The sequence below is a fragment of the Pseudocercospora fijiensis genome (assembly GCF_000340215.1).
Source record: "Pseudocercospora fijiensis CIRAD86 unplaced genomic scaffold MYCFIscaffold_5, whole genome shotgun sequence".
NCBI classification, from domain to species: Eukaryota; Fungi; Ascomycota; class Dothideomycetes; order Mycosphaerellales; family Mycosphaerellaceae; genus Pseudocercospora; species Pseudocercospora fijiensis.
In genome coordinates, this window is record NW_006921536.1 from 1,615,153 (window position 1) to 1,629,884 (window position 14,732).

A 14,732-nucleotide genomic window follows, 5' to 3' on the forward strand; every position below is an offset into this window, starting at 1 on the left:
TTATTACTATAATAAGTTTCTCGACTTTCGACTTTGCTTTATCCTTATCTAGGATCTTCTATTAGTCGTCGTTTAATAGTGCAATTTTAAGCGTCTTAAAGAGGGCTCGGATCGCGATTTGAACTATATAAGCGAGATAGGGAAACTTCTATAAGGATATAACTAGCAACGACGTCGGCTCCGATTTAATAGGGCTAGGGCTATTAATAGGCTCCTCTTTATCGTTATTATTGTACGTATTGTCGTACGTATCCGGAATCGTAGCGAGCTTAATATTCGGAAGATTAAGCTAGATTGTAGACCTTATAATCTCCTCTACGTACTCGACCCTATCGATACAATTAGTAATTTTAAAGACATATGCGAGTGAATTATATATACAACGCCTTATGCAATGTTCGATTATTACTAGCGTTGTCCGTAGTAATCGAGATTAGTTTCGTTGTTACGCTAACCCTATCTATTACCGTATAGACAAGCTTCGCTATATCCTTACTAGTATAGGAACCTAGAATTTTAGGGAATCCGATTATAAGTTCCTAGAGTTTCTAATCCGAATTAATAAAGTATAGTATAATCGAGAGGAAGGAGGCTCTTATAGTCCGGCTTAACTAGCTATCGATAGTAATAGCTACTCGGCGAGTATTACGGAGGATCTCCCGAATATCGTCTAACGTAGCCTCTTTATTCTTTTCGAATATAATACGCTAGGTTGTCGCGCCGAGAAATAGGGGAGGGTAGTTTATAAGATATAGGTATATCTTCTATATAGACTCCCTTTCGTAGAAGTCTTCCGGAAGACCGTTTATAGCTAGCATTTCGTTTGCTAGTTGCTTAAAGTCTTCGGGGGAGAAATCGGTAGCCTTCAATCCTAGAGCTTCCTTAAGCGTAGCCTATAATAATTAGCTAGATCTCTACGGTTGATTTAGATAGCCGGAATCTATAGCCGGTAGCTATAGCCGGCAGCTGTAGCCGGCATTTTAGAAGATATACCTCTTTCTAGAACGCTATATCTATATTAACTCTCCTCTCTCCTTAAGATTCCCGACACCGTTTAGAATAGAGATAGTTCGTAGGCGATGAGTTCCTATTCCCTAGTTTCGGGTGTTTTAAGATTGAACCGTAGAAGTTATAGACAATTACTAGTTAACCTTTAAGTCGAGAAGTCGTATAACGGTACAATGCCCCCTTTATAAAGAACTTCTAGAATGTATCCGTTCGCTCCTTACTCCCCTATCGTATCGAGTACTTCCGGAGTTTACACTCCTTCGAACGTAAGTATAAAGGGAACTATATCTTATAGACCTATTAATTAAACTACTCTATATACTCGGGTTTCTAAAGATACGCCTAGCTAGCCTTTTCGAAGATTTCCGGGTTAATACTCGATGTTCTTATATCTCCGAACAACCTTCTACTTAGACTCCGTAAAGGTAAGGACTAGGTAGTAGTACCCTATAATGAATTCCTACTACTAGGATTCGGAGAGGATGAATCTAGCCCTAATCGTAGTCTAGGACTCGATAGGCTCGAAGGTAAGTATACGACCTCCTCTCGACGTTGTCGCAATCTCGCTCGTATACTAGACTGTTTCGACTGTCGTCTCGTTGTTACCCTTCCTAGTATAGCGCCTAGTATATATACAATGTCGGTCGGTATGTTTTAAGGTTTCGTACGGTAAGGTAAGGACTTAGGAGTAGTAGATATATACTAGTAGCTATAGAGAAACACCCTTTCTTTTATAGTATCGTATCGTTAGGAATAGCTAAGTAGTAAATAGCTAGCTACCTTTTTTTTTTGTTTCCTAGCTACCTAACTACTAGATTTTTTTTCCTAGCTACCCTAGCTAGCCTAACTACTAGAATTTCTTTCCTAGCTACCCTAACTACCTGAATTTTGCCTTCTATACGGCGGCTCTCTCCTACTAACGGAACCGAGCTACTATACCTAACGAATCTAAGCTCGTTTTCAGTCTTAATCTATCCTCTTTCGGTATAAGACACTCGACAAGCAAATGCTTAGGCCGAGTCTAACTACGAAACCTAAGACTAATTAATAGCTCCATTAACTAATCCTAATCCTCGAACTCCTTCCGCTTCTTAGTAAAGACCTTAAAGAGCGCTCGAGCTTCTTCGGGTGCCTACGGAGTAGTCGAGATAAAGCCGTATCGCTAAAATAGGTAATCCTTCGGAGGCTTATATAGAGATTTAGAGAATTCTAACGCCAACCTATCCTACTAGCAGCTTAGATTCCGGATATAAGCCCTCTCTGCCTTAGTAAAGATTTTATGTAGCAGTAGTACTCTGCCTTCGAGAAACGCTTTCTATTTAACTATTAGTATCTGCCGGCTACGAACGCCGGCTATATATACCGAGTATAGAATAATTACCTATACCCCTTCCTCCTATAGTAACACTTCTGCCGTCCCTAGATACCTAGCCCCGATCGTATTAATCGCAAGCCACTTTGCCTTTATAGACGCAAAGGCTTCGCTCTAATACTAATAAAGAAACTTCTACTCTATATTAAGGATATAAAGACGACTAGTCTCGATTCTAATCCTTACTAGCTTTTCGTAGTAGCTTTAACTATAATTTTCTAGATTAATAGGACTTATACCTTAGCCCTTTACTAGTATCTCGTCTCTTTAACTATGCTCGATCTACTCCTAGCGCTTATCGTCTATAGCGTTAGGCCCTAAGACTATACCTGTTACTAGATCGACGTATAGTATCTCCTCGCTTTTTTTAGTTCCTTTATTCGTAGCATTAAGCTCTATCGCGGTATCCTAAACTCTAGCATTGTTGTTCTCGGCTATCTAAACATCTCCGTTACTATCGGTCGTATCGATAGAGGTAGCGGCTATAGGTCTAAATACTATTAGTTAACGTGTTAAAGAAAAATATACCGGCTATAGCTGCCGGCTACGGCTGCCGGCTATAGCTGCTAGCTACGGCCGCTAGCTAGATTGACTTACGCTACTAGAACTTTACGCTCGAAAACTAGCCGCAATTCTTTCCTCCTCTTAGCCTTCTCTTAGGTTGTCTTCTTATTCTAACCTTCACTTTTTTCTATAGGCGCTAGCTATCGATAGAATGCCTTATTCTGCGCCTTTCTTCTCTTATCCTTAGCTCTTTTATCCTTATCTATCTTGTCCTTTCTCTCGCGGTCTCGTACGGAATTCTTCTTCGTAGAGTACTCCTATTTAGTCTTACGCTTTTTAGTTAGACGCTTAGGCAAAACAAACTCGCGGTCTTTAGTTCTATCTTCTATTTAGCGCGCGGCGCGCTTCTCTCTTACTATTATAAGGGAAAGGGGCGGGGGCGTAGCGTATAGTAGTTATTGTTAGTATAGGTATAGAGGAAGAAGTTGAAAGTATAAGAATATCGCGAAGCCCTAATTGTTGCCGCCTACGTAACGTTATATAGGTAAGCTTTCGCAACTGCGGCAACTACGCCCTAGTAATAGCAACTACGCCCTAGCAACGGCAACTACGCCCTAGCAACGGCAACTACGCCCTAGCAACGGTAATAAAGCGTAGTAAATACAACCTAGTAACTATTATAGCCGGCAATCGTAGCCGGCAGTCGAATAAGAGTGTCCTTATAGCAAAACTACGCCCTAGTAACGGCAACTACGCCCTAGCAACGGCAACTACGCCCTAGTAACGGCAAAAGAGCGTAGTAAATGTAACAGAGTTACTATTATAGCCGGCAATCGTAGCCGGCAGTCGAATAAGAGTGTCCTTATAGTAAAACCAATACAGTCTCTAGTTTAAACTAGGAATCTATATAGTTCGAAAAAACTAAACCGGAACTAGGGAGCTAGTTCGCCGCTAAGAAACCAAACTATATACGTTTGGTAGTTCGGAAACCGAACTACTACGGGGTCTAGTCGACTAAGATATCTTCTAGCGCCCTAAATCCGCTAGGCGCTAGCAGTAGTAGTAACCTACTAGCCCTAAACCTAGGCGTACTAGTCCCGATCGAAGCCCCCTCCGACAGCGCCTTAGCTACTATAACTAGCCTCGAGTACTGCTTCTAGATCGTTACCGCCCTTAAAGACCCTTAAGAGAAGATCTAGAACGCTCGCACCCTACTACGCGTTATTAATAGGAATATTAAGAAGGCTACTATCTTAGTTACGTATAGTATAAACAACTTGCGTTAGTCTATCGGTAAGCGTATCTTTAAGCGCGAGGTCCTTAACGATATAGATATCGAATAAGCCTTTCCTATCGTCTATAGCCTCGAGACGGCCGGTACCTAGATTCGCTTGCGCTTTAAGACTCTCGACTAGGCCTTCGAATATTAGGGAGGACTAAGCAGTCTTTCTAAGAGCCTTATTAACTTCGCCTACGGTAGATAAGAGCGTGCTAAGTAGGTCTCTTCGTTCGTTAATAAGTATAAGGTCCGTCGTTAAGGCGCCGAGTATCTTTTCTGCACTATAATCTATCGTATGTCTACCGCTAATAAGAAGGTAGGCAAGTAGTTACTTAACTTGTCCTTTGCGCTTAACGACTTTACGACAGCCTACTAGAAGAAGCACTACGATGCGATTGTCTAGGTCGACCTTAACGTATAGACAACTAAGGATCTACTAAAAGAGAAGGGCTATCGTATTAATAGTGCAGGCTTTATTATTAAAGGTTAAGAGGCTCCTATCGTTAATGTCCTTAAACGTAAGGCTCTTCGCCTAGAAACCGAGGCCGATACGGCTACTAGTCTTGCGCTCGCTATAGAAACATAGGCTAAAGATCGTCGCTCGACCCGCAACCGTAAGGTCCCTTAAGAAGTTTAAGACGAGCGCGCTAAGGCCGAAGCAGCGCGTAAGAAGGCATTATATGCTCGCTAGGCCCTCCGTAAGGCTACTAAGAAGTATAGCACTCCTTCTAGTACCGACTATAGTACTAACTATAGCACTAACTATAGTAATTCGGATGTTAATATATTAGATATACTACTAGAAGATGTCTCCTCCGAAGGCTCCTTTAGCGAGCGTAGAGATAGAGGCCTCTCGCCGATCCTATTAACTAAGAATATCTATAGTTCTTGCAAGGGCGACTCTATTGCGCACCTTATTACTAACATCGATATAGTTCCTAAAGCCGATATAGGTAAAGCTCCTACCGCCCTATCTATCTATTAACAGCTCGACGACCTTAGCAAGCTAGGTAAAGACCGGTTTACTATGTGTACTAACTATGTTAAGAAGGCTGCTAAGGTCTATAGTCTTTACGCTAGTGCTAAGACGAGTGTCCTTATTAGCCGCCTATTAGAGATTAGACGTAATGTCGCTAATTAAGATGCCTTCGCTGCCCTTAAGGCTAATTAGGCCTATACTAACTAGTTTCCTAGACGCCCTATTACCGCCCCGATATCTCTAGGACTCTACGCGTTTAACCCTACTAGTACTGTTACTCGCGCTCTTACGCCGACGGATCGCTAGAGTAAGTTCGTTACCGGTATCCTTAGCTAAGGCACTTCCTTCGACCGCTTTCGCTAGACTAGCAATGCTATCTTCCCTTAAGTCTTTAGTTAGTTATAAGAGCCTCGTAGAGTATATCTTCCTTTCCTTATCGACCTAATATAGGAGGAGTTTAAAATGTACCTTTAGTATATGCGTGCGATGCCTAAGTCTAAGCAAGAAGGCCGTAATGCCCTTTAAACTTATAGTATAAGCAACTAAATCGTCCGCTAGTACCCTGCCCTATAGCTCTTAGCTATCGCCCTTCGACCTAATTACGTATACGAGCTTATCTCTGTCCCTAAGCCTACTAAGTTCTTTAAGGTTAGCGGTACTTATAAAAACTGTCCTTCTAAGGAGTCTGCTCGTCTCGGATAAGATATAGTTAAGCTCGTAGTAGGCGAGGGTACTAGTTACCTACGCATTAAGGTCTGCCTTATATCTAAGGATAAGACTAGCTACTCTACTATTGTCGAAGGCATACATTAGCCCGAGGTCTTTGCGAACTAGGTTAAGAAGCTTAAGGCTCGTAGCCTAGTCCTACTAGGTAAGATCGGTAAGCTTACTAATAAGTACCTTACCGACGACGACCTCGACTATATATTCGATAGTTAGCCTAATAGTAAGGGGCGCAAGGCGGAATAGATCCTTAACCCTCTAAAGGAGTGCGAGGTCTCTATTTAGATACTATACCTACTATATAGTAATCTAAAGACCGAGAGCAACCGTATGTTAATTAACCTAGGCTACTCTCGCGTTATTAATAGCACTAAGGTTAAGGGTTACGAGAACTTAATAGTCTCTTAGGTTGCTAAAGCGTACCGCAATCTAACCGCCCTCCCGGCCTCTAACTCCTTCGTACTATTCGCTTTCCCTACGGCGATCTTAGTCGAAGGCCTCGGCTACATCTCCGACGCTCTAGTTAGTAGGATTCCTTAGTTAAGTTACGTTGTTTAGAACGAAGTTAAACAGATCCTCTAGCTTAATAATAAGGGACTTAAGGAATATCTATATAATTAGGAGAATGCTACGACGGAAAAGGCTGCTAACCTCCTCGTTAATTAAGCTTACTACGAGGGATAGTACTTCGGTACTAACAGCTTTAACGTATACGGAGGAGATTTCGAGAGCCGACTAGCAGATAAGGTTATTGCTAGTAAGGATTACGGCGCGTTAAAGCAATAGTAGGTCTGTATAGTATTGCTTAGGAAGTTGTTTTTGCATAATTATAGTATCTAGGATTAATACTACCCCGGGGGTGTTATTGCGGAGTTCTGAAAATAGCCTTAGCTAAGAACGCTAAGGATGTATATATGTTTGTTTTAAGCGTGCAATATAAAGCGTATCTAGTTAGACACGAAGAAAGGGAGGGATATTAGCTAGTAACCGGCCCTACACCTATAGGCTAGTTTTAAGCCTATATAAGAGGCCTCCTTCTACAGAGTAGATAGATTATTAACCTCGTATAGTATATTATTTATGTCACACTTCCACAATGCCTATATTGCAGGGCTCTAGTTATTAGCCTAAGCAACCGTCTTATTATCCTATTATGCTAAATATAGCTGCCTATATTGCTATAGGTTATGTTACCCTCGGTAGCCTATACTATTACTGCTAGTAGTAGTAGTAGTTTTGGTTTCCGTCCTTTACTAAGTTGTTAGATAAGTATTAGACTAGTATAAAGAACAAGAAGAAGGCTAAGGGCCTATAATGTCGCCTAGGGACAATGCTACCCCTAGGGTGCTATAAGCTAACTAATTAGAGGCAAGCAATTGTTAGTAATAAAAGACAATAAAACTATACTACTATAGTAAACGCGTACCGAGTGCTAACTAGCGCGCTATAGCGCGTTAACTAATCGCATTCTCTTTTATAGAATCTACCTCTTTACTAGCGTACCCTATAAGACCCTTCTCTTAGCGCCCCCTCTTATTCCCTTATCCTATCGAAGATAATAGTATCGCGCTACGAGCTAGCAGTATGCCGGCGGCTAGCGCGGCTATATTAGTAACGGTGTTACGGAGTGTGTTGTTATTCGAAGAAGGAAGCCGATACGACTATATTAGTAACGGTATTACTAATATTATTATTAGTCGAAGAAGGAAACTAGAAGCAAAGTAAAGTTAGCGCTAAGACAGCTAGCGCCGCTATTATTAATATTACCTACTTGCTACTATTATTAACCTTACCTATATTAAAACTTTAAGGCTAAGTCAAAATATTAAGGCTTAAAAGATTAAGTAGCTCTATAGACTAACTAACTAAGGGCAAAACTATAGAGCTAAGCTAGCCGGGGTCGATCTTGCGGATAATAGGTTACTCCTCGATCTTTCCGACCCTTTAAGCGAAGCGAACCTTAACTATTGCACTTATAATAGCCTTTACCTATAGAAACTAGAAGAACTAAGTTTTTTGAAAAGATATAATTAGTTAATACTTAAAGGCTGCTAAACCTAACTAATTAGGGCTAGTAAAACTACGATAGTAAATAATAGTCCTCGTAATAATAAGAACAACCCTCGGAACGGACAAACCCTCGGAGCGGACATTTCTAGGTCTTTTAAGAGTAGACGCAAAGAACTCGGTACGACATTACTTAGAGCGGAGGTAGGGCTGCAATACCTCGTACGTCTACCTATTATAGTAGGGAAGACGCGCTCGTATTATAATTAGTCGAAGGCCCTTAATTCTTATAAATATATATTACTTTATAGTTTATTATATATAGGGATAGCGTAGTTAGAGTTGCATATTATACTATATTAGAGGTAAGGTTTGATATAGTTACATAATTAGGTAGTTAAGTGTTTAATTTAGCGCGGGCTAAGTAGCTTATTAGACTTGCTAAGTTAGCGGCAATAGAGGTCGTAGAATATAGACAGGCTACGAGGGCGCGGCCTTTAGAAGGGAAGCGTATATTAGGGCTAAAGAGGCTATACGTGATTAGTGTATAACTAGGCTAAGTAAAGCTAGGGTCTTAGTGCCTTAGGCAGGGCTTAGCGCTTAGCAATAGGCTAACTTGCCTGCCTTCCTCCCTCTTCTTCTAGCTCCTTATCGAATACTACTTATACCTACTACTACCCTATCTACCTACTAATATAACCCTTCTTACAACTATTAGGCTAATAAAGAAGCGCAGAAGAAGCAACTATATATCGGTAATTGTGTATTAATCGTATCCGCCGCTAAAGTAGCGAAGGGTAACTAGTTTAAGCAGAGTTAGAAGAAAGGTAAGATGCCTCTATGCCTGTTTCTACGCCTATTTCTAATTCTTCTATAGCGGACGATTATAATAAGGCTCTCGACTACGCCGTAGAGCTAAACAACGATAGTAGAGACAAGATTAAGATTAATATCGAGTTTAAGACTACCGCTAAGGACGCTAGAGCTAGAGCTATTCTTAAAGTTAGTAAATTGAAGCTAAACGACTAGTAGGCTATCGATAGTCTTGCCTTTATTGCTAAGGAGTAGAAACGAGGCAACTATACTACTAAGCTTCTTGCTAGCTATATATATACACTCCCTAGCTACGAGAACTATAATAACTACTACTATCGACCTAAAGGACTACTAGATATTAAGCGCTATTATTACTAGTTCTATAGTAAGGCTACAAAGCTATAGTTATACGCCCTTACTATAAAGGAAGAGGGTATAACGCTTCGGAAGCTACTGTGTAGTATATTCGCGAAGATACAGGTATATAAGGAGAAACAGCAGTCTTAGAAGCCTTATAGTCTACTTGCTGCTATAAAGGAGCCCTTCTAATTACAGACTCTAGCAAGGTTACGCTCTACGCTAGTATATTTAGCGCCGCCGGCTATTAACTATATAAAGCTCTTCGAGACTATATTTACCTTAATTAACTAGTAACTAGGCGCTCCTACCGCTTAGCAAGAAGCTTAGTAAGAAGCTCGGCCTATACAATAAGACTCGCCTGTTCTAAAGCAGGTTGCTTAGCAGCTTAATATACCGCTAAGAAGTCTACTTAGACAGTTCTTTATATAGGCAGCGACATAGCATAAATAGAAAGAGCCGGAAGATAAAGAACAGCTCTTAAAGATAGAAGCACACTTTGTAACTAAACGATATAACTATAACTAGTTATATTAACTTCCTTTAAGAGAGTAGAAGGAGCTTAGCTTCTTTAAAGGCGACCTAGGTACGTTGCGTAACTGTCTAAAGCGCTTTTAGAAGGAAAAGCTTGCCGAGAGAGAGTAAGATAATAACGATATACGTAACGGAGCGACGGCTGTTCTTATTAGTTTAGGTTAGCTAGGCGTTTACTTACAATCTTCGAATTTAATAGCTTGTTATTTGCTCCGTTACGTAGACCGCTATTGTCGTCGTTGCCTCGAGAGAGCTTTCCGGAAGTAAAAGCGTAGGGCTTAGTAGTACGTACTATTATATTATTAATTTTGCTACGCTAATGCTATACTAGCTATATATATAAAAATCGTAGCGGAGCTTTAGATGCATATTATCTTAATATCCTATAGATACTAAGACATATTATCGATATTATAGTAGCTAAATACGAAGCGACTAGAGATTACTAGTAAGCTCGGCTTTATCTTCTTTAAAGCCTTAAACGTTGTATCCGCTATACTTAAATAAGCCTCTTATATTTATCTTTCTAATATAGTCTAGAGCCTATATAAGGAAGTCTTAGAAGGACTCGAAGTCGGCTATAAGGTCTTTGTTCTTCTTAAGCTATTTCTTTAGTAATACGAAGGTCTGTTTAATTAGGTTTAAATTAGGAGAGTATAGCGGCAAGTACTTAAGAGTATAGCTAGCTAACCGGATTATCGACTCGACCTTCTCGCTATAGTAGATTAAAGCGTTATCTATTATAATAATTATACTTCTATTAAGAAGCGGTAGCACTTTATTCTTAATCTAGTCGTTAAAGGTAACCTAATTAATAGCGCCTTAGATATAGAGGGTATAGGGCAAGTATCTATTAATTGTAAGCGCTAGAAGTACTAAGAATCGCTCTTACCGTTGCGTATACTAATAGTCGTAGCAATTAATCCCCTTCAGAGACTATCTAAACTTACGGTATCTACTCTTCTTATTAGAAGCTGTCTTATCGATAAATACTAACTTGTCGATAGGCTATTTCTAGCTCCTAGTATACTAGGCGGCTCTTGCTATCGGATTACGCTCCTTCGCGACCTTCCGAGAGGCCTTCCTTATCTATCCGATCCTATATAAATAATGCTATACTATAGCCGGATCTACCTTAATCTTAAAGCGATCGAATAACGCTATATATATCTCTTTAAGGTACGCCTTAGGTCGCTTTAAGAGGTACTTAAGGAGGTAGATTTCTATCTCCTTTATTATCTTCCTTTTATAACTCGGTTTAAACCGCTCTAACGGTAAGAATACCTTACTAAACTAATTATAATAGAACTTCTAGCGATATATAGTCGACTAGCTCGTACCTATCTTTAATATAACGTCGATTATATCGTATCCGCTATCGAAGTATTCTTTAGCGAGTCGAGCGGTAGAGGTAGGTAGGGCGATAGGAAGGGCGCGGGCGGCGTAGAAGAGCTAGAATAATACTAATAATAATACCTCGGACTACATATTTAACGGCTATACTAATAATATATATTTTCTCGTATTTAGGGCTATATTGCTAAAGAATAGGAAGAAATGGTCGATTTGCTAGCAAATTCGTAGTGGGGTTTCCCAGGTCTTGGCATTCTCAACCTTCCTGCAAAGCACAGTAGAACACGAAAAGTCTCGTGATAATGACGAGTGCATTGAGATGCTTTTTCAGGCCATCCGAATGTGCTTCCCGGAGTCGTGTCCGATATTCTACTGGTCCTCCTCCGCCTTCTTGCACCGAACGTTCTTTCCAACGACAATGCGGTTCTCGTATGTATGCATCCTGACATGAATCACATGATATGCATTTGACCCCATCTTAATATCGCCTATCCCTGGCCATGTCGTCGTATTCGTACTAGCGCCAATCGTGCAACGTTAACGGAGTTCGTATGCTGATGAGCCAGAGCACGCTGCTCGATCTGAAAATGGAGGACATTGCGGCAGCCATCTGAATGATCCCGGACATTGGAGGCGGAACATCCGGCGAGACAGAACTGCTGCTGAACTGAAGACTGCATTCAAGCCATCCAAAGAGAGAACTGTGACCAGATCTCACCCTCTTCTTACGCCGTCCGAAGACTGGACATCCCATCGGCGGCGGCAGATCTGCAGTGCTACTACACTGATCTGGCATGGCTGAAGGCATCGCACAAGATGACCGGTCTTCCGTGTCCACAAGCTGGATCACATACTTCAAGGCCAATCCAACAATAGCTTTGACTCTCTTTCTCGCCATCACCATATCAATCACTCGCCTCACCAGTCTCACCAACAGCACTTCCAAGACGATCAACCAAGATGGCCTCAAAACACCACCCAGCGTGCCGTACTGGCTTCCAATCCTCGGCCACATACCCAACATGGCACTCGACGCGGACGGCTTTGTCAAGAAATTGAGGAGCATCTACCGCAACGGCATATTTGTCGTGAACTTCGGCGGCTCCCGGCACAACATCATGTACACCCCCGGCCTTGCAACAGCACTGCTTAACCAGAAACCCAGCAATGCAGACTCCGAGGACGTTGGAACATCGCTGATGATCAAGGTATTTGGCTTTCCGCCCAAAGAACTCGACAAGTACCACAAAGGTCTCGCCGACGTCGCAGCGTGTTACAAACACATTTTGGTGGAACCAGGTCTCAAGCACATGGTGGACCGAACGGCACAATTGACCAAGGAGAGCATTAATAACCTCGTCACATACATGGAGAGTCCTGTTGATCAAATGCCGTGGGAAAAGGTTGCGAACGTCGATGTCATCGAGCGAAATGGTCAGAAAATGGTCGAAGCCAATCTTTTAGAACTCATCCGCGACTTCTGTGCTTTCACAGCCAACCCCTCGATCATGGGCACAGACTTCCTAAACAACTTTCCGGATTTCTTCGACGGGATCTGGACACTCGACCGCGGCTTCCTCCTACTCGCTACAGGCTTACCACGATGGTTCCCCATCCCAGCTCTCACCAGAGCTCACATCGCCCGGAAAAAGAACGTTGAGAAATGTATGGCCTACCACGAACAGCTCGAGAAATGGTCCAAAGGCGAGCCTACAGACACAAAATGGACTTCTCTCCACGATATCGGAGCCTTAGAAAAAGCTCGTATCCAAGTCTATCAAAAACACAACTGGAGTATCCGAGCCCGAGCAGCAACGGAGCACGCACTCATGTGGGCGGCAAACGCAAACTCGAACACTTTAGTCTTCTGGATGATCAACCGCATCTACGCCGACCCCGACCTCCTCACCAACCTCCGCTCCGAAATCTCGCCTTACATCACAATCGTAAAAGACGACTCTGCCTCCCTCCCAATCACCTCCCCACCCCGAATCTCCAACATCGACGTCGACGGTCTCGTCAATAACTGCCCATTACTGAAAAGTACTTACGTAGAATGTCTTCGAGTAGACACAGCATCATGGTCCTTGAAAATCGTAAAACAAGATTTCGTCCTCCAGTCCCGAGAAAAGGACTCTCAGCCTTGGCTTTTGCGGAAAGGAGATTATGCGCACGCCGCTCATGATTTGCATAATACTGATCCGAAGTTTTGGGAGGATCCGATGGTTTTCAGAGCGGATCGACATATCAAATATGATGAGGAGACTAAGAAGGTGACGGCGGATATGGGCAGTATTAGACCTTACGGTGAGTCTACCTATCGAATAAAGATTATTATTTTTTGAGGAATTTCTGCTAATCGATCTTCTTGTGGCAGGTGGAGGAGCGAGTATGTGTAAAGGACGAGCTTTCGCTCTCAAGGAATCTTTGCTTTTCACTGCGGCGATCATCTCGATGTGGGAGATTGAACCGGCGGGAGGGGAGGGGAGGAAATGGAAGATTCCAAAGCATCGGAAGGCTACGGGCGTTTATGGGACGGATGAGGTGACTAGGGTTTGGATTAAGAGGAGGGAGGTTTGAGTTCTTGATCATCAAAGTGTTTAGAATCTACGACAAGAATCTGTGGCCTCAGCCTCCCTTTCCTCATCGCCCTCTCATTCGGCAAAGTCCTCTCAGAACCCACACCCTTCGCCCGTATCACTCCATTCTGAATCTCCGCAACGTGACCCGTTGCTCTCTCTTGCCTAGTATCGAGTTCCGATGCCAGCGCTTCCACGTCCTTGATCAAAGTCCGAGGATGTGATCGCTATGAAATCACGTCTCCGTACGGCCCAGGAACGGATTTCGTAACAGCCTCCGTCAGAGCTGCTTCGTCAATTGACATTCCTGGATATTCTTGAAACATTATACTTGTGCTTCTTGTGATCTTCGTGATATGCAAATCACGATCAACAGATGTCGCAAGAGCATTTTCGAACTGCTGAAAGGGCAATTCATAGATAGGCGTTGGAACTTCGTGCTCAGAGACACTCCCGAGTAAAGTAAGCAGACTAAAAGTCAGAATCTTCCTCCTCCATAATAGCAGTCGCAAAAAGACTCATTCCATTTCCATTTCTCGCGCCATCAGACAAGCTGCCATAGCCCGAAGGCAACGAAGCAGGCGATAGAAGACGAGGTGAAAGTCTTGAGGGCTGTTCGAACTCCATCTTCTGCTTCTTCTGCTTGTCGTGGCGATATTCCTTGGCAGTTCTGAGCCTCGCTGGTTCGGGGGGTGTTTCGAATTCAAAGAGGTTGTACAGAAAGCTGTAGATGGCGGCGACAAGGAGACCTCCCAGGAGCCCGATAATAGCCGCCACGCCTAGGTAAATGTAGAGGGTCTACAGACTAGAATGTTAGCTGATCGTGCGATCCTTTTCGCTTTGTCCACACCACTCACCTCGAAGCGAGCCGCGACCTGAAATGGTAGCGCGGCAACCGCCAGCGTGAAGCGAGCCAAGTGCACGAGCGGTTGCAGGAGAAATGGAATTGGGAGGTAGAGCGTCTTGAGGACGAACAGCATGGCGAGGCAAATGTACCAGAGTACCAAGGTGATTGGATAGCAAATGGTCCAGAGCAGATTCACAACCATCTTTGCTCCGGCGCTCATCTCTGGTTCTGCGGTGGCAGGCGTGGTTGGCTGGGCTATGTTGCTGTTCATGTTAGAACTAAAGCCTGTAGTTCAACTTCTTCATCTCTGTACGTCAATGCTCATCGTATAGCATGTGTTAGAGGGGAGTGAAGGAGGTGATATACTAAGAGAG

The 14,732-nt window shown here is 42.7% G+C and overlaps 3 protein-coding genes across 3 annotated transcripts; 2 read left to right on the forward strand and 1 right to left on the reverse strand.

Annotated features, from left to right (window-relative positions):
• Positions 1 to 1,645: 1,645 nt before the first annotated feature.
• MYCFIDRAFT_175427 (uncharacterized protein) lies at positions 1,646 to 11,403 on the forward strand (the record flags this gene model as incomplete). The annotated part of the gene is made up of 3 exons (XM_007929193.1): positions 1,646 to 1,651; positions 11,153 to 11,228; positions 11,264 to 11,403. 3 exons carry the CDS (start codon positions 1,646 to 1,648, stop codon positions 11,401 to 11,403), a joined length of 222 nt encoding a protein of 73 aa, XP_007927384.1.
• Positions 11,354 to 13,564, forward strand: MYCFIDRAFT_50305 (uncharacterized protein). Its single transcript, XM_007928851.1, has 2 exons — positions 11,354 to 13,239; positions 13,310 to 13,564. Exons 1-2 carry the CDS (start codon positions 11,727 to 11,729, stop codon positions 13,510 to 13,512), a joined length of 1,716 nt encoding a protein of 571 aa, XP_007927042.1. The 5' UTR covers positions 11,354 to 11,726; the 3' UTR covers positions 13,513 to 13,564.
• A 418-nt stretch (positions 13,565 to 13,982) lies between these two features.
• Positions 13,983 to 14,629, reverse strand: MYCFIDRAFT_78728 (uncharacterized protein; the record flags this gene model as incomplete). Its single annotated transcript, XM_007928972.1, has 2 exons — positions 13,983 to 14,309; positions 14,369 to 14,629. The coding sequence occupies 2 exons, from the start codon at positions 14,627 to 14,629 to the stop codon at positions 13,983 to 13,985; spliced, it is 588 nt and encodes a 195-aa protein (XP_007927163.1).
• Positions 14,630 to 14,732: the final 103 nt, after the last annotated feature.

Coding starts and splice junctions, on each gene's coding strand:
- MYCFIDRAFT_50305 (XM_007928851.1), top strand. CDS start 11,727: ATGGCTGAAGGCATCGCACAAGATGACCGGTCTTCCGTGTCCACAAGC. Junction 13,240..13,309: donor GGGCAGTATTAGACCTTACG/GTGAGTCTACCT, acceptor TTCTTGTGGCAG/GTGGAGGAGCGAGTATGTGT.